This window comes from Panthera pardus, unplaced genomic scaffold (genome assembly GCF_024362965.1).
Source record: "Panthera pardus isolate Hobbes unplaced genomic scaffold, ASM2436296v1 HiC_scaffold_20, whole genome shotgun sequence".
Lineage (NCBI taxonomy): Eukaryota > Metazoa > Chordata > Mammalia > Carnivora > Felidae > Panthera > Panthera pardus.
In genome coordinates, this window is record NW_026526766.1 from 72046343 (window position 1) to 72065215 (window position 18873).

Below are 18873 nucleotides of genomic sequence, written 5' to 3' on the forward strand. Positions count from 1 at the left end.
AACAAAACCATAGCCTCTGCTTTAAAATCCCCCAAGACAGAGCGCACTCTCCTCTCGGGCAAAGCGATCCTTGCAGGACAATGTGGACCACCATACGTTTCTCTTCCCCACCCCAACCCCGGACTGACATTCCACATCAGGAAGCTGCAGTCCTTCCTTGTGGAAAATGGTTATAGGGCCCTCAGCTTCCTTTTGCCCTTTTGCCCTCTTGTGTCCCCTTTCCTGTTTGACCAACACCAGCTCACGGTGGGGCCCCACACACATGGCCTACAGACCAGGAACCAACCCCAAGTGCCCCAATTTCAAAGGTTTTGAGTTAAGGAGCGCTTCATTGAGGCCACACCCTCGGTTCACATCCAGCATGTCACCCACTAAGCGTTGCCTCACACCTGACTCACACTGTCGACCAGATGGAAAACTTCTTTTTAATCCATGCAATTCATTTCCCCTGTCTCCTCTGCCAATAGGCCACTTGCTACCTGGGGCTACAGAGAATGGGGAACCCATTTTAGGATTTGACCGGAAGGTTGAAGACGTACCCAGGGCCAGGTCCCTGGAGATGGAAGACAGGCTACAGGCAGGATCTTCTTCATCAGCTGGAATTCGGCTCCCTCACCTTGAGCAACTGTAAATCATCCCAAAACAACTCCCTCCCTCCTCCAACCATTTCTCTTCCCCCCCACCACCACCCCCGGGCTGGGGCTGAAGAGTGACTGTTGCTCTGACTCAGGATGACAGAGTGAATAAGAGGCCTATGAAATGCATGATTAGTGACATCATGTGCACTTTACAAAGCAAGAACAATTTCCTCAGGCCTCTGCCCCAGTGTTCCCTCTAGATTCTCAAGGCCTCTGCCTGTCCTCCTTCTGGCCTTTCGAACCCCAGCCAGTCCTGAGCCAACAAGGCCCCTGCCACTCCTGCCTCAGAGCCCTGCCAGAGAAGGGAGAGAAACAGGACTGACTGGTTCCCATCCTAGCCCATTCCTAACCTTCCCTCCCCTGGGCTTGGCACCCCACCCACCCACCAACACCCTCCTGCTCTCCCAACTGTGCAACTCACACTTCCCTCACACTCAGGCCCTCTGAATAGAGCTCCTCCACTCTTTCCTCCCCAAAGCACCTTGGATAACAATTCAATGTAATTCAGCACATGTAACCAATGAGAGACTGAATCTATAAACAGACAATGGCCAGACCATATACAAAAATAGAACGCTGACCCACAATCTGCAGCCATCAGTCCAGGAAGTCAAACCACAACCTCTGTAGCTGTAAGTCCCAAATTGGTCAGGATTTAATCAATAACAGCCGGCTCCCCTAACTGTTGCCCTCACTTCAAACTTAGGACCAATCAGAGAAAGCCAAATATACTCCCGTAACCAATCACGAACAACGCCTGCTGTTAGTAAAGCCACCGCCAGCTTCTCCATGCCAACAGCCTCTGACTCGGACACACCGGAAGCCTTCCCCTTCCCCTTTGATCCACTATCAAGCTTTTATACACCTCTGCCTGTTTTTGAGTCTGATAAATGTAAGTGATGCCGGCTGACTCTCCTGCTATAATAGCAAACTCTATATAAAGAGCCCTCGCCTGTTCTCATTTGGGTGGGCTTCGTTTACTTTCATACCAAACTCCTAATACAGGCCACGATCTCTACTCACATGGAGCTCTTAGTCTAGTAAACAACTACACTGCAATATGGTATCAGTGTGTAGAGTAAGGGTACCATATAAATACGTACACAAGTGTTAGAGTATCCCATACAAGTATGGTACACAGGGACAGGCAGGGTACCGCTGGTGCTGCAAGGGAACTGGACAACTGGGCTGGTTTTGAAATATGAATAGCACTCACTAAGTAGACAGCTCGGGAGGAAGGAAGGGCAGTTCTCTATTCTTCTCCCTCCCTCCCCTCTCAGAGACTAAGCTTTCCCACTTGTAGCCCAATTTTGCTTTTTGACATGATCCATTAAATACCTCATTTATTTTTTAATTTTCAGTGTCTCCCTCTCTACGGAATGATACCCTTCATTCTAAATCGTGCTTGTGTCTTCTTTACCACCACCAGCCAGCCGAATGCTATCTTCTCTTTCCTTCTTTTTTTTTAAGTTTTATTTATTTAAGTAATCTCTACATGCCATGTGGGTCTCGAACTCACAACCCGAGATTGAGAGTCGCATGCTCCTCCCACTGAGCCAGCCAGACACCCCACCTTCTAATTTCTTTGAAGCGTATCCTTTTTTTTTCTAATTTTTTAAGTGTTTATTTATTTTTGAGAGAGAGACACACAGCATGAGTGGGGGAGGGGCAGAGAGAGAGGGAGACACAGAATCCAAAGCAGGCCCCAGGCTCTGAGCTGTCAGCACAGAGCCCAACACAGGGTTCAAACCCGTGAGCTGTGAGATCATGACCTGAGCCGAAGTCAGACACTTAACCGACTGAGCCACCCAGGTGCCCCCCTTTGAAGAATATCTTTACGAGCCAACGGATATCTCCGCACTCCCTCGAGCTCTCTGCATCTAGCTCTCAGCCTCACTGCTCTACTCTTGTTAACCTCAAGGCTTCAACTGACCACCAAGTCTCCATCACTGGCACACACCTATCATCCACAGTCTTAACGCCCTATTGAGTTCAACCTCTCCAGAAGCCCTAACATCACCTCAAATTCAGGAATCCAAAATGACTTATCTTTCTTCCCAAACCTTCTTCCTCCTCCTACAGAACCATATATCTAAGTTCACGCAGTTCCCAAACCTTAGTGTCCCCTTTCTCTTCTGTTCTCTTGCACCTTAATGTCTGTTAGGTCCTTCCGTTCCATTTCTACTTCATTATCTCCATTCAGTCTCCTTCTCCTGCTGTCTTTACAGTGGGGCCAGTCCTCAGAAATTCCAGGCCAGCTATTACAACTTCCTCAGTGCCTCTAAGCCTCCAGTCATGCCCCACATTGTCCACTGGAAGGAAACATGCCCTTAGTAAAACCAGATTCTTCACATTTGGAAATGAAGAAGGATGCCTACATAGGGAGAGGAGGCTCAGCGGGGCAACCCTGACTTCCATTTCCCGAAACTCACCCAATAGTAGCCTTTAAGGATGACCTTAGGTAGTAATTTTGTTCCACTGTCTTAGCCCAGTCACTTGATGGGACCATGCTGGAGCATTTCCTAGGCTAGAGAATCTTCACACAGGTTCTGAAATTGGCCCCAAGCATCTACAAGTTTGTCTGCACTCTGCCACATGCACAAAGTCCGGGAAGGAAGTTAGAAAGCCTACCAGAATACCTGATGTACCAAAATGGCCATCCCAGAAGGTTAAGCCATCAAGAGAAATGTCCACCAGCGATAGTAAAAGTTGTAGTAAAAGTAAAAAGGTAAAGAGAATTTGGGGGAACAGGAGTCGGAGCCACAAAATCCCCCCATATCTCCCTTCGTGGAAGTTCCCTTCCACCTTAGGATGAATGGTTTTGCTAAGAAAGCTGGAGGGTTTTCTTATTCTCACTTTTTATGTCACTCCCTATACGGAAACCTCCAATTACTTCCAATGGCTTCCCAGCACCCAGGAACAGCTAAGTCTAAATCCCTGGGTCTGCCAGTTAAGGTGCTCAGGCTTCTGCTGAATTCAATCTGCTTTTCCACCTCAATTTCCCACCCATCTTCTACATTCCAGTCAGACTGAAATCACAGGCCCCATGCTTTTATACCTCCGTGTGAATCCTCACATTGTCCCTTCCATGTAGAATTCATTCGTTCAATACGTCTTTATGGAGAGCTGACTGTACCCTCTGCTATGAGCTGGAACGCCTTTTCCCTCATCTTCACATACCCAAATATTACCAAGCCTTGGTTGCCCAGTTCAACAGTCCTCTCATCCATGATGCCACCAGATTCCCCACGCTAGAATTAATCTTGCTCTCCTCTGACCACCTACACCTTCTCGGAGCACTTAGGGCAGTCTGCCTTCCGTTACTGTTACTTGGGTAAACACCACCGCCCTTAAGGGTTCGAATCCTCTGTGTAACTCGCACCACGTGTTCCATACGTTCCAATTGTCTGGAAATGGTTGACTTGCTTGTCTGTGGCCTCCAGAATACGAGCTCAATGAGGGCCAGCGCAAGGACATCACATCCTGCACAGGGAAACTATTCAAGGGCCATGTGTTGGATGAATGACTTGGTTAAGGAATGCTTTATTCCTGTAAACTTCCTTGCACTTCTTTCTCACCACATTAGCATCTGGGTCTTCATTAAGGTGAAAAAAAATTAAAAGGCAGAAAGAAAATTGCTTGGGGTAAAGAATTTGTCGTGCAAAAGCCACAGCAGGGCAGGAAGCGTGACAGTGCAGCCGGAACGCCCTTCCGCGCCCTTCCACACCGGGCGCGGCTCTCCCCAGGGGCTCGCGCTCCCGCCTACCCCGCCTCGCCCCAGGTCCCCGGGCGCCGAGGGCGAGGCAGTCTGCGACAGGTTCCCCCCCCCCCCCACGCCCCCGCCCCCCGGCGGCCCGGGGCGAGGGCGGGGAGCCCCTCCTCCGTCCGTTTGCCCGCCTTCCCGAGCCCCAACGGCCGGAGGGGGCCCCGCCTGCGCTCCACGCCCCGGCACCGCGCCCGCCCGGCCCGGGGGCGGGGAAGCGTCCGGGGCGCGCCCGGCGTCGTCGAGGGCCCAGCGAGGCACCCAGCCGGCGCCCCTGCGCCTTGCCCGTCCCTCGCCTGCACTCACCGTCGGCGCCCCGCGCTCCGCTCGCGCCACGGGCCAGGCCGAGCAGCAGCAGGAGCGGCAGCAGGCGGCGAGGCGGGCGGCCCGCGCCCCGGGGCCCCCGGCCCATGCCGCCGCCGCCGCCGCGTCCCTCCTGGCGCGCCCGCGACTCCTCCCGCGGCCCCGAGGCGCCGAGATAAGGCGGCGGGCGCCGCGGGGAGGGGGCCGGCCGGCCGCTTCCGGCGCCGCGCAGGGCGCGGAGAGCGCCGCGGGGTCCCGAGGAGGGCGCGGGCCCTCCCCCCACCGCGCGGCCTGCGCGCTCTGCGCGCCCGCCAGACGTTCGTTGGCTACGCGCCCCTCACTTCCCCGTGCACCTGCTGCGCGCCTGGCGCGAGGTGGCCCGGGGAACACAGCGGTCAGAGAGACACGGTCCGCGCGGAGGTTCCGCAACTGGGAACAGATATCCAGCACACAATGACATAGCTGACCCTAGAGTCCCGGACCGTGCCAGGAGGAAACGTCTGCCGTGCTTCAAGCGTAGGAAACGAACTGGAGATCTGAACCTGCCTGGGGATCAGGGTGGCACCCCGGGTGGCAGCGGAAGAGGGGTGAGAGGCAGAAGGAGCGGGAATCTTCGAGGAGGGGAAAAGAGACCTGGGGTGAAGTGGCTGGCACTCCAAGGGCAAGGTGAGAGGGCAAGAAGCCAAGTACCGAATCCACCCAAGCGCGGCAAACAACCAGGTGACAAGATTACACCAGGCAACCGAGCTGTGGTGGGGGAGGAGCTAACAGGAGTTCCTACTGCACCCAGGATATTCAGCCTGGGGCGTCGGAAGGCTTCTTGACGAAGTAAGCTAAGGCTGAAAAGGATGTGGGAGGGGAATCCAAGCGGTAAGATGGGCAAATGCTGAGACACAGGGACTTGAGAGTGTATTCTAGAAATGGGGAGGACCTCCTTAGAGTAGGAACAGATGGTTGGAGAGAGGCATTAAAGCTGCAGAGATAAAATCGACCTCATAAACCAAGGAAAGGAGGTTGCTCAGAAGCTGTAACAGGGTTTTAAGCAGAGAGTGACCTCATCAGGAAAGGCTCCCATGTCTGCTCTGTGGGACTGGGACAAGGGAGGCGGGCAGACCAGTCTGGGGCTGCTGCAGGAATCCAGGCATGAGAGGACAAGTCCAGGAGCAGGGGATTGGCAATGAGAAGTGGCAAATCAGAGTGGTATTGGGTGGAATCCACTGGATTTTGTGACCAGTAGAATATGAAGGAAAAGGAAAGAGAAATTAACAGATGTCGCCTAAATTTCTGGTTTGGGCAGCTGGGTTGATGATGGTGGTGGGAGTCACTGAGATTGAGACCCAAAGGGAATATTTGCAAGTTGGGGTAGGGAGAGGCTGCAGGGTGAGGGAAATAAGTTCCAGTTTGAAGGCTTCGAGCTTGTTATGCCTGTCCAAGAGCAGGGCCCCCCACTCCTAAACCCATATCTTCACGTGCTTTCTCTACCATGAGCCTGCTCTAAATCTAACCACCCATGAACACACCCATATAAGGGCCAAACTTGTTGTGTAGCCTTAAAAAGAAGTAGTTAAAAATAAACTGCCTAGGCTCTTTTGCAGCAGGCTTTCTTGCTAATTATTTTTTTGTGAAGCAAAGATAAGAGCATACTTTGGGGAGTAGTAGAGGGGCAGTGGGGATACTGTGGTCTGTCCTCTATAATTTAGACAAAAGTTTTGCTAAGGTTAACTCTTCATGAACTTTGAAATCATGTAATTGCTTCCACAAAGATACACTCATTTATGACCTTTTTAAACCAACCTATACTTCTTCTCTGCCATGTCCTGCAGAGTAAATAAATACAATTACATATATTTGTGTATATGTGTCTGTATGTATACATATATTTATTAATTGATGATATCAGGAAAAATAGTACAAAACTTGGAAATGAGCAAGTTTACTGGGTCTTTTCAGTGAGGTGTTGGGTGTTGTCTGGTAACCTTTCCAGATGTTACCTAATTCTATTAGGTATTAGGTAGACTTTCTATTGACTAATCTCATCACACCTAACAGACATCTATATATATATGTATATGTATATATATGTATATATGTATGTATATGTATATATGTATATGTATATATATGTATATATGTATATATGTATGTATATGTACATACATATACATAAATTCTTCAAATTTTCCTCTGAACCTTGATATCTTACTAGTTGGCCTTTAAAAAAAAAAATTTTTTTTTAATGTTTATTTACTTTTGAGAGAGAGACAGTGCAAGTGGGGGAGGGGCAGAGAGAGGGAGACGCAGGATCGAAGCAGGCTCCAGGCTCTGAGCTGTCAGCACAGAGCCCAGTGTGGGACTGGAACTCACAAACCGCACCGTGGGATCATGACCTGAGCCAAAGTCAGGGGCTTAACCTACTGAGCCACCCAGGCGCCCCACTAGTTCTCCTTTGAAGTCAACATCTCGCTCAGTCCCTCATGAGTTAATTAGTTGAATAAAATCTTAGGTTTTCTTTTTATATTTATGTGATTCGTGTTTTTAATATTTTGAAAAGTTTATACTAGCACAATCCACGTCATTCATATTCCACATTAGATTTGTGGCTCCCATCAGTTATTTTGTTGGCTCATTTTGTTGCTTTCAAGCAAATTTTTTTTTTGTAAAAAGAATTACTTCTTACCCAATAGTGAGTTCATGGAATCACAAAATGAAAAATAATCTCCTGGTCGATATGTGTCACTAGAATTAAAACAGAATATTAAACTAGCATTAAATTTGCAGCAGTGGGATTATTGCTGAGAAAATATTTAGCTTAAGAAAAATATTCTGCTTTTAAGAGAACATAGCCAACACGCAACACCTTCTTAAAGAAATTTGGAGAGAGCTCTTTTTGTCCATATCTAGATTTTTATAACTTCATCAAAAACCTTTTGACTTTTGGGACGCCTGGGTGGCTCAGTCGGTTAAGCATCCGACTTCAAGGTTTGTGGGTTTTGTCAGGCTCTGTGCTGACAGCTCAGAGCCTGGAGCCTGCTTTGGATTCTGTGTCTCCCTCTCTCTCTCTGTGACCCTCTCCTGCTCACACTCTGTCTCTCTCTCTCAAAAATAAATAAAAACATTAAAAAAAAAAAAAAAAAAAAAACAAAAACCTCTGGACTTTTGGTTTCAAGATGGCATTGTAAGCCCTGAAAGTTCTCTCTCCCCCACCTTCCCAAACCCTAGTAAAGTGGTCAAAGATACACACACACACACACACACACACACACACACACACACAATTAAATATGCAACAATGCTTTCAAACAAGAAAGGATGACATCAACAAACCAGATAGCTTTGAGGAATGTATTGGGTTACATTTGCCACATGATCTCCACAAAAATATCCACCAAAAGAGATAGGAGGTAGGGTGAAAAAAATAAAAATACATACCATTTAAAAAAAATTTAATTATAGGTACACTTCAAGTTATTATTTGTACATATTAATATAATGTGCAGATTTTATAATGTTTTAAGATTCAGTTGAGAATGACTATGTAGAAATTGTTGAAAAAGATGGAGAGTACACTTCTTACCAAATCAAAGCATTTTATCCTCCTCATCTGTGTACATGCTGCATACAGGCTGCTCACCACCATCAGCTCCTTCTTTAGGCTTCAGGCTTCCCAAATCCCAGCTACCTGGCTCTCCAAAACACTGTCAATTTCCACACTTAAAAAAAAAAAAAAAGTTTTATTTTTTAAAGATTTTATTTTTAAGTAATCTCTACATCCAACGTGGGGCTCTAACAACCCCAAGATGGACAGTCACATGCTCTACCAACTGAGCCAGCCAGGCACCCCAAAAAATCATTTTAAACTTCATTTTTTAAAAAGACTTTTATAGTAATTTACTCATCAGAGGGCCTTTGTATAGTTAGACAAATGCTTGAATCCCAGCTAAAATATTGAGACTACTGACCAATATCTGAAGTGTTTTTAAGGGACCTCAAACAGGCATACAAGATGAAGAGAGCTTCTTAAAGGGACTCCTTGCAGGACAAAATTATTCTACTCCTTGGAAGCACAGGAAAGAAGTTTCTGATAGTTCTAGAATTGCTAATTTGATCCTGTCTCCATCACCAAAGTTAAGAAATTTTGAAGTCTATCTTTAATGTATCTTGCTGCACAATTGAAACATTCAACGACAACTTGTACACCATGTTCAAAGCATCATTATTCACAATAGCTAAAGGGTTGAGACAACCCAAATATCCATGGAGAAACAAAATGTCATATATTCATACAATGGAATATCACTCAGTCTTAAAAAGGAAGAAAACTCTGACATGTGCCTCAATATCAATGAATCTTGATGACACAATGCTAAGTGAAATAGGCCACTTTTATAGGGATGAATATTGTATGATTTCATTCATATGAGGTACTTAGAGTAGCCAAATTTCTAGAGACCAAAAGTAAAAGGGTAGTTGCCCGGGGTTGAGTGTAGAGGGGAACAGGGAATTTGTGTTTAATGGGTAGAGGGTTTCGGTTTTACAAGATGAAAACAGTTCTGTGGCTGATGGTGGATATGGGTGCACAGCAATGTGAATGTACTTAATGCCACTGAACTGTACGTTTCAAAATGATTACAATCTTTTTTTTTTTAAGTCAGTGGCAAAAAAAAATTAGATGCCAGTTTTTATTTTACCAGACAAGAACTAACACGTAGGCCTTTCCAAATCAGTTTTGGATCCTGGTAACTCTATGTGGGATTAGAATTATAGGAAAGCTCCCTGGAAAAGCCCCATCCCCCCATAGACATAAGTGGATGGGATCCCAAGAGACTCCTGAGTGGACTGGGAAACAGCCAGGGTGTGGGAAGGAGGAAGACAGGCAAATAGAAAGGGAACACTGGTCCACCATCTCTAGGGTTTTTCCTCAGGCTCCCCTTCGCTATGTCTGCTTCCAATGTAAAGTTTGGGGTTTGCCCAGTGGATGCTCCTCTGGGTACAAGGCCAGAAGGAGAAGGGGACATGGAGGCTGGGTACCAAATATTCTGGAACTCTTCTGGAAAAATCCCTTGCTTGACCGACCAGAAGGGATGTACTGCTTTTCCTACAGTTTGGCTTGGGAACACCACCAGCACGTTTGCAAATGTTAAGTGAAGTGCTTATAGGCTTGTTTAGGAATGGCTTAAATATCCTATTGTAATGAGTTTGATATACTCTGGCACTGAACTTCTTGCTTGAAGTTTGCATTAACAGGAATGATTCTAATGTTTGAAGAAAAGAAAACCACATGCCCAAAAGGGTGTCCCGTGGGCCAACTCCCCAAGCGGGAGCTTAATACCTAATCTAATTGCAGTTTCAACCTCCCCCCAAAATGTAGTCTCAATGGGTCAGTCAGGAATTTTCCCAGAAGAGCCAATGAATCTGTAGCATAAGCCCTCTCCACCTCCAAAGGAAGATGAGGTAATCTGCATGATAAGATCCCTTGCTCTTTCCCCTAAGGAAAAGTGACTTTGGGGTGCCTGGGTGGCTCAGCCAGTTGAACATCTGACTCTTGGTTTCCACTCAGGGCATGGTTTCGCCTTTCATGAGTTCGAGCCCCGCACTGGGCTCCGCGGCTGACAGTGTGAAGCCTGCTTGGGATTCTCTCTCTGCCCCTCCCCTTCTCATGCTCTCTCTCTCTCAAAATAAATAAATATAACTTAAAAAAAAAAAAAAAGCAACCTTGCCTGAGACAATCCTGTCCTTTTACTAATAACTTTCTTGCCCCGCCCTCCTTCCCATAAAACCCTTCCATTTTGTGCAAGTCCTCAGAGTTCTTCTGGACTTGCTAGATGGGATGCTGCCCAATTCATGAATCACTTAATGAAGCCAATTAAATCTTCAAATTTACTTGCCTGAATTTTGTTTAACATTTTAAATTATGCTGATTGAAAATTGTGTTTGAAACAGATAAAAGTGGGGACACCTGGGTGGCTCAGTCTGGCTCTTGATTTCGGCTCAGGTCATGATCCCATGGTTCGTGGGTTCAAGCCCTGAGTTGGGCTCTACCCTGACAGCAAGGAGCCTGCTTGGGATTCTCTCTCTGCCCCTCGCCCCACAATGCACATGCACGCATGTGCTCTCTCTCTCTCTCAAAATAAACTTTAAAAAATAAATAAAAGAAGCAGATAAAAGTGAATCCCTCTATATCACCCCACTGTACATCCACACACAGCTACCCTAGCTGACAAGATATCTGAGAACACCAGAAGGCCACCTTGACCTTGAAAGGAGCCACATTGACCTTCCCAGAACAGAGGTGTCATCTCAAGCAGATGTGTGGAGACTGATAACAGGGACCTGTCTCTGGAGAAATGCCCCTGCTGCTGGCTGTCTCTTAAGTCAAGCAAAGGTAGACTTCTAGACTTCTTCTTGGATGCTCAGGGACTCCCAGACCCCTCGTTGCCATGTAAGGAACAGCAGGATTATTCTGCCCTCTCTAACACGTCTCTCCCTCCCTCCAAACAGGCGCACAAACCATACACTCAGCCTGGAGTTAGTTTGTGGAACTTGGGTAGCAAATACATTATTTGCTGCTGCACACGGGTGGGCTGGAACCAGGGCTATCAGACACACAGCCCACCCAAAATGCCAGTGTTCTTACAAAAGCAAAATAAGCATGGGTTGGGGGGCACCTACTGGACCAGCAGGTTAAGCTTTGACTCTGCTCAGGTCATGAGCTCACAGTTCATGAGTTGGAGCCCTGCATCGGGCTCTGTGCTGACTGCGCAGAGCCTGCTTGGGATTCTCTCTCTCCCTCTTTTTCTGCCCCACTCTCTATCTCTCAAAATAAATAAGTAAACGTTAAAAAAAAAAAAACAAAACCTTGGAAGATTATCCATTCCAAATTGTACTTAAAAAAAAAACAACAAAAAACAAAAACCATGGGGCGCCTGGGTGGCTCAGTCAGTTGAGCCTCCGACTTCAGCTCAGGTCATGATCTCCCGGCTCATTGCTGTCAGCCTGTCAGCACCAAGCCTGCTTCGGATCCTCTGTCCCCCTCTCTCTGCCTCTCCCCCGACTTGTGCTCTCCCCAAAAATAAATAAATATTTAAAAACAAAACAAAACAAAACATGGGTGGGAAGAGATGGCTCAGGAAAGCAGGGAAGGCCCCTGGCAGAGCAATGCCCTTCCCTCTCGCCTCCCACAGGCACTTGCTCTCCAGTGGGACTCAGATTCCCCGTGATCCCACCAGCAGAAGCTGGAGGAGCACATCCGTGGATTTGGGAACCAACTCCAGACCCTGTAACAGACTGAAGTTCACATTCCAGTATTTGTCCATCCTCCCCTTGACCTTGGTGAGACTGGGGCTCTGTCACCCAGTCTGTCACACACACACATGTGCAGGCCCCCACAGAGTCACCTGCTTCACTTGAGGAAGCCTCAGCTGTGGGTCTGTTTGTTCCACAAACCCGGAAAGGAAGCCTGCTGACAGCCCATTTCCGGACCCAGGATCAGCCCCAGGACCCTGCGCAGCCACCCACAGCCCTAAGGAGAAGTAGGGCACGCCCAGCATCGACAAACACAATTGCGGAGGAAGCCCACGACAGATTTTGTGTGATAAAGAGCAGCTGACGGTGAAACCCAGATCACTGACCTTGGCAAATTGTTCAACCTTCAAAATATAAACACTTTATTCTCTGACTTTGCAATGAATGCACTTAGCTACAAGTTTACTCGGTTTCTTTGCTTTTTTTTACGTCCTAGGTCTTCCTCTCTCTCCTCCCCCTCCTCTTCTTTAAACTTCTTCTGGTACATCTTTGAGCATGTCTTTCAGAAAGTTTTACTGGATAGGCAACTTTCTGAATGTTTGCACGTCCAACTATGTCTTGATTTTGCTTTCAAAATTCAATTGTAGATTAACTGAGTATAGAATTCTGAAATCAAAATGATTAAAAGGTAGTTTAACGGGGTCTGGAATTTTCCCTTGAAATTTAGCCTTCTAGCTTTAGTGTTGCAGATGAGAACCCCAGGCTAATTTGGTGATCAGCTCCTTCTAGGTGATGTGTCTCCCTGACCCCCCCCACCCCCCACCACAAATTTTAGGGATTTTTCTCCTTCCCCTTGGAATTCAGAAATGTCATCCAGATGTAGTTTTTCATTATTCTTAACTAGTACTCGTTGGACCTTTTTATTTTGTGATTTGAGCCTTTCTTTGGCAGAGACATTTTTTTTTCTTTTGATTCTTTGATTATTTCATTCTCTCAATTCTTTTCACGTATATCCTTTCTGGGATTTATGGTAGGCAATTTCTAAAAGTGTGCCTCTAGCCTCCATGATCCATCTCTGCTTTGGCTTTATCCACTGAATGTGGGAGACCAGCCTATCTCACTAATTCTACCTGAGACCACCCTGAGGTCACTCTGTTCACTAATTTGACCTTCATCCATACCCGTTCTGCTCTTCAGTCCATCTGTTGAAATTTTTTTTAATAATTTTTTTTAAGTTCCATGCCCAGTGTGGGCTTGAACTCACAACCCTGAGATCAAGAGTCACATGCTCTACCGACTGAGCCAGCCAGGCGCCCCTGTCGAAACATTTTTTTTATTTCAGCAATCATGCTTTTAATTTCCAAGAACTCTGTTTCTTTTTTTTTTTTAATTTTTTTTTAACGTTTATTCATCTTTGAGAGACAGAGACAGAGCATGAGCAGAGAAGGGGCAGAGAGAGGGAGACACAGAATCCGAAGCAGGCTCCAGGCTCGTAGCTGTCAGCCCAGAGCCCGACGTGGGGCTCGAACCCATGAACCGTGAGATCGCGACCTGAGCCGAAGTCGGACACCCAACCGACTGAGCCACCCAGGCGCCCCCTCTGTTTCTTTTTTATAAAAATGGTTTTTATTTCTGTAGATGTGATAGCATCTTGAATTCCCTTTAGTATACCAACTATCGTATTTTAAAGTTCTTTTCTTTCCTGATTAACTCTGTTTCATCAGGAGGTTGTTCACTGACTTGTAGTTCAATGACTCTTCTGCTGGTTTTCCTCAGTTGTTTCATGATTTTTGACTGTTCTTATTTTTTCCAAGGGAATCTTGTCTATTTAGAATTAGAGATTTGGATATACTTCCTCTGTCCTGGTGAGAATTTCTGCTTGCTTGTTTTTTGTTTTTTAAGAGTTTTATTTTTTTAAGTAGGCTCCACACCCAATGTGGGGCTTGAACTCATGACCCCAAGATCAAAAGTCATGTGTTCTACAGACTGAGCCTGCCAGGAGCCCCAGGAATCTGTGCTTTCTTAGGAGTAAGTGAAGATTTGGTTACAGTGGTCCTAGCTCCAGTGGTCTTGGGGGTGGAAGGGGAAACTGCTACTTTCTCTGGCTCTAGTGCCTTCTCTGGGAGCCTCTTGTATCATGACTCTTGTCACACGCTTAACTGACTGAACCACCCGGCCGCCCCTCATGACTCTCCTCTTATTTGGTAAGCAATAAGCTTTACTCCAAATTTTCACTTGAGGAAAAAATTTTAAACTTGCCACTTCAAAGCACGGATGTTTACAGCTCATGAATTAGTTACCATCGTCATACCAGTTCCTTCTCCCGGTCCCTGCTGTCTCTGCACTTGGAGCTATTCTGGAGTTTTAAACAGAAAGTACACTTTTTTGGAGATCCTCTCTCTCTGCCTTTATGGGGGTGTAGGTACATTGGCTCTTTCACATTTTTATTAATCTGATCACATCTGCTTTATATCTGTCACAAATCATTTCTATATTGGTGGTCTGACAACTCCCTGCCTGGATTGCCAGTGCTTTCAAGTGATTCCTTTTTTCTCCCCCTCACCTAAAAAAATTGAGATATAATTTACACTCAGTGAAACACACAAATACTAAGTTTACATTTCTACTTCTGAAAGTCCCCCTGTAAAGTACTTTTAGCACTCACGTGTCTGTCTTTCTCATGGACTATAAGTTTCTCAAGGGCATGGCAAGTGCTTTGTTAACCAGCTATCCTTGTCTCTGGCAACTCCTGGTACCTAGTATGTGTTCTACATATTTGGGGAAGGAAGGAAGGAGTGGAGTCAGTCACTGTCAGTCTTGTGTTGTCAGTGGGTGTTAATATTCACCTCAGCTGCACATCCTTGGAGCAGGCCAATGTGGAAAAGCTTCAGATTACTCATCTCCCGACATGTCTAATTTCCTGTTCATTCAAGGGCTCAGTGGTTCCTAGACGATATATCCCCAGGTGACTGTCTCCCAAACTGTCTCCAGGATTCTGAGACACCTCGCGTTGTACTGACTTGCTCACACAGTTGCTTTAAAATGGATATGAGTGAGAAACTTTGAATCTGTGCCAAAGTGGGTAATGGAAAAGAAAGCATGTATTATCCAGTTCAAAAGATTTCTTATGCTTTGATTTTCCCTGGCAGGTTTTTGGAATCAACCCTGCGCACTCACAGATAATTTTTAAATCAAATTATTCTTTCTCATCATGGTAGCTTCTTAAACTCGATTTGCCAATATCAGCCACAATGTTGGGCTGACAGGCCAGGAATCGTAGATGCTCACATGTCATGTGAGGTTGTCACACATCATCTAAGTTGCACCCACTGCACCTGCTCAAACAGGATAACTTACCAACTCACCAGCTGCTGTTAAAGTTCTTCTTTCCCAGGTCCCTCTCCCTCACAGCCCTGCTGTGTACTGTTTAAGAGACTTTTTGTTCGAGGGACTTTAAATTATCCAAAATGTTGAAATCAAAACTGGAATTTATTGGCTCCCATAACCTAAAATATTCACAAACAGATCTGACCCAAGGTCGTCACCAAACTGAAACAGTGTTCTGGAATCCAGTTTGTCCTCTTGGCTCTGCTTGCTCCTCAGTTTCTCCCTGACAATCATAACGTGGTTCTTGCCATAGAAGTTCTTAAATCCTCTCAGCTTCAAACTCAGTGGACAGAGAAAGCTTCTCTTTCCCAAGAGTGACACAAAAGCCTTGAGCCTGTTTACGGCTGGGGACAAGTACCCTTAGCTAAACCAACCACGCCATCTTACCGGATAATAGGGCCAATAGTTAGCCTGGAGCCACCGGGGCTCACCCTGAGTGTGGGGTCAACCGCATCCAAATCCCAAAGACCGAGCTGGAGAGGAGTGAGTGGTTCCTGATGGAAATACAGAGAAATATTTTATCAGCAGGAAAGAGGGTGCAAGTCACAAAAACAGCAGGGGTGATAATAGCTTATGAGCATACTGGCTATTCTGAATCACTCTCTTCTCAATTTAGTGAACATGCATTTCCATGAATCCTAACTCATTTGAGCCCACCTCCCTTTCCATATGATATTCGAGGGTGTGGCTTTGAATCTCTTATCATTCTCTTATCATTGGCAAATCGAGTTTAAGAAGTAGCTACCATGATGAGAAAGAATAATTTGATATAAAAATTATCTGTGAGTGCGGAGAGTTTATTCCAAAACCCTGAAGTAACCTTAAGTAACTCCTTTTGGTTTCATTTGATTGATTGATTGAATTTTATTTTTATGTTTAAGTAGGCTCCACGCTCAACGTGGGGCTTCAACTCACAAGATTGATCTCTCTGAGATCAAGAGTCGCATGTTCTACTGAGGGAGCCAGCCAGGTGCCCCTGTTGTTGTTGTTGTTGTTGTTGTTGCTTTAAACTGTATCTACTCAAGGAGTTATTTATATCCAAAGCTGAACACAATACTCTGAGAATAGTCTGACTAGTGTAGAATCAAGTGGCTCTTTCCCCCCAGGTGCTGATAGTAGACCCTTGTAATACACTCAAATTTTGTATAATTCAGGTATACAACCTTAAATGCACACCCATCACACTTTACCTTTTCAGATGCAGTCCATTGTGTGTACCCTCTGGTAAAGGGGTAGAAAGATCCTCTGGTCTTTTAGAATGTGATGACTTCTGGGGCGCTTGGGTGGCTCAGTGGGTTGAGCATCCAACTTTGGCTCAGGTCATGATCTCGTGGTTCCTGGGTTGGAGTCCTGCATTGGGCTCCATGCTAACAGCTCGGAGCCTGGAACCTACTTTGGATTCTGTTTCTCCCTCTTTCTCTCTGCCCATTTCCCGCTCATGCTCCATCTCTCTATCTCTCAAAAATAAATAAACATTGGCTTTCTGGAAACCAACTCTCCACTTCCCCGAAGAATAATGAGGCTGAAGTCACCTTAGGCTGGCTCCCAGGACCTCTCTAGGGTGGGAGGTACTAGGCAAGGAGAATCCATAGTCTCCTTAAACCACACACTATATTTTTAGCCTCTGCAAAGAGGTAGGAAGGACTGGAAGGCATATACACCAACCTAGTTTTCAAGAAGCATTTGTCTGGCTGCAACAAAGACCTATGGGGGCCTCAAAAAAGGGGCTTCTGGTCTCCAAGATTAGGAAAGGTATCATTAAGAAGGCCTTCAAGCAAGACCCTAAAAGACAGGTATGTTTTCAACAGGTGAAAATGGGGTCCCAAGAGGGAACACAAGATAGAAAAGGGCTTTTGTCTAAAAAAATCTACACATGAATAAATTTGCTGGGCGTCTGGGTGGCTTGTCAGTTAAGTGTCCAACTCTTGATATCAGCTCAGGTCACAATCTCACGGTTCCTGAGATCAAGTTCTGCATCGGGCTCTGTGCTGACAGCATGGAGCCTGCTCAGGATTCTCTCTCTCTGCCCCTCCCCTGCTCCCATGCTCTCTCTCTCTAAATAAATTAACAAATGAATATTTTTTTAAAAAAGAAATTTGCTGGGGAATGGAGGTGTCTGATTTGTCATGGACATACGAAAGAAAGGCATACATTAAAATGAAGCTAAAAGGAAAATTCTGCCTATTCCCAGCCCTAAGCCTTCATGCTGTCACTTCCCTAGGAAATGTCTCCAAGTCAGGATACTCTTTAATTGTAGTAAGAGGAGTCCCCATCCTGAACCCTGCTTTTCAGAGGACCCTGCATGTTACAGTCGTAGTCTTAAAAATTAAATTTTTTTAAAGATTTTTTTAAAGTAATCTCTACATTCAACACGGGGCTCAAACTTAGAACCCCAAGATCAAGAGTTGCATGCTCTACCAACTGAGCCAGCAAGGCATGCCCCAAGTTAAATTTATTAATGTACAAAATAGCATTTCATCATCTAATCATAAAAATAATATGTGTAAATTATGGATTTTTTTTTTTAATGAACAGTCTTAATGAACAGTCTTTATTAGACTCAGACCAGAGTCTGAGAGTCTTGAGGACCTCTGTCTATTTGTCAGTTTTCTTCTCAACCTTCTTTCAGGCCTGTTTCATTAATCTTGTGAGCTGCTCTTCCTTCAGATAATGGATTGTGGCCTTCTTCCTCTCCTTCGGGGTGGCTGTCATCGCCTGGTTCTTCCAGCCAGCCTTGAGAGCCAGGTGCCCGGTTCAGGCAAACTTTCCTGCAGGCTACTGACGTACAACCTTGAGGGAAGCAGGAACTGACCCTCTGCTTCTTCTTGTTGTAGGGCAGTGGGGCCCATTGAACACCTTGAGGTGCTTAGGGCAGCCTGGCCTCCCTTGGTATTGGAGACAGCCTGCCTCGCACCTTCATAAAGAATAACTGGAGGCAAAGAAGTGGTAGCGGCCAAAGGATGGGCTGGCGATCATTCTCTTGCAGAAAGAGACCAGGTACTTTAACTTGTTTCTGTAGAAATTGCCAGATATGTTGATGCTTTCACAGCAAGTGACCATTACCTCCTGGCCCAGTGGTACCTGTTTGGCCACAATGGCTGCCAGGCGCCCTGGGAAATGCCTGGGCCATGGAGCACCAGGACCTGCCCTCTGCCATCTTCCGTGGCCTCCTGGGAAAGTGGAATGTTTTAATACAGAGATATTTTAAAGAAGAAAAGAAAGACTTGGCATGAACATTAAAATTATCTTATTGAAAGTCACACAAAGTGCCCTCTCACTCAGGATCCTACTCTTAGCATTGGCATAAGCACTCCATAACTCTAAACATCGACCCCGTGATCAACCCTGTCCAGACTTAGGAAATGCCTCTCTGCTTCTCATGCTCCATATTCCTAAACAAGAGGCAGTAGCTTCCAAATGCTTTGAAAGTTTCTCACTGTATCACTGTTGACTTAAGATGTAGTCGCTTCAAACTACAGGAAGGACTGAAAACTGAAAGCACATCAAAAGGAGAGAAGACAGATTCGCTACCTTATAAAT

At 45.9% G+C, this 18873-nt stretch overlaps 1 protein-coding gene and 1 pseudogene across 8 annotated transcripts in view; both read right to left on the reverse strand.

Moving 5' to 3' along the window:
- SUSD1 (sushi domain containing 1) overlaps positions 1 to 5035 on the reverse strand; it is a 249583-nt gene extending 244548 nt beyond the window's left edge. For 7 of the 8 annotated variants that reach the window (XR_008424309.1, XR_008424310.1, XR_008424308.1 and 4 more), the window contains exon 1: positions 4708 to 5035. Coding sequence is in view for 4 of the 8 variants with exons in the window: in XM_019454192.2 (XP_019309737.2) it covers positions 4708 to 4813 (106 nt within the window). In the remaining 4 variants the exon portion in view is untranslated. Of the gene's footprint in view, positions 1 to 2787; positions 3058 to 4707 lie in introns of those variants that run through there. The other variant, XM_053908179.1, reaches the window with a different exon arrangement.
- A 12806-nt stretch (positions 5036 to 17841) lies between these two features.
- Positions 17842 to 18522, reverse strand: LOC128778594 (60S ribosomal protein L13a-like; annotated as a pseudogene).
- Between the last annotated feature and the right edge of the window lie 351 nt (positions 18523 to 18873).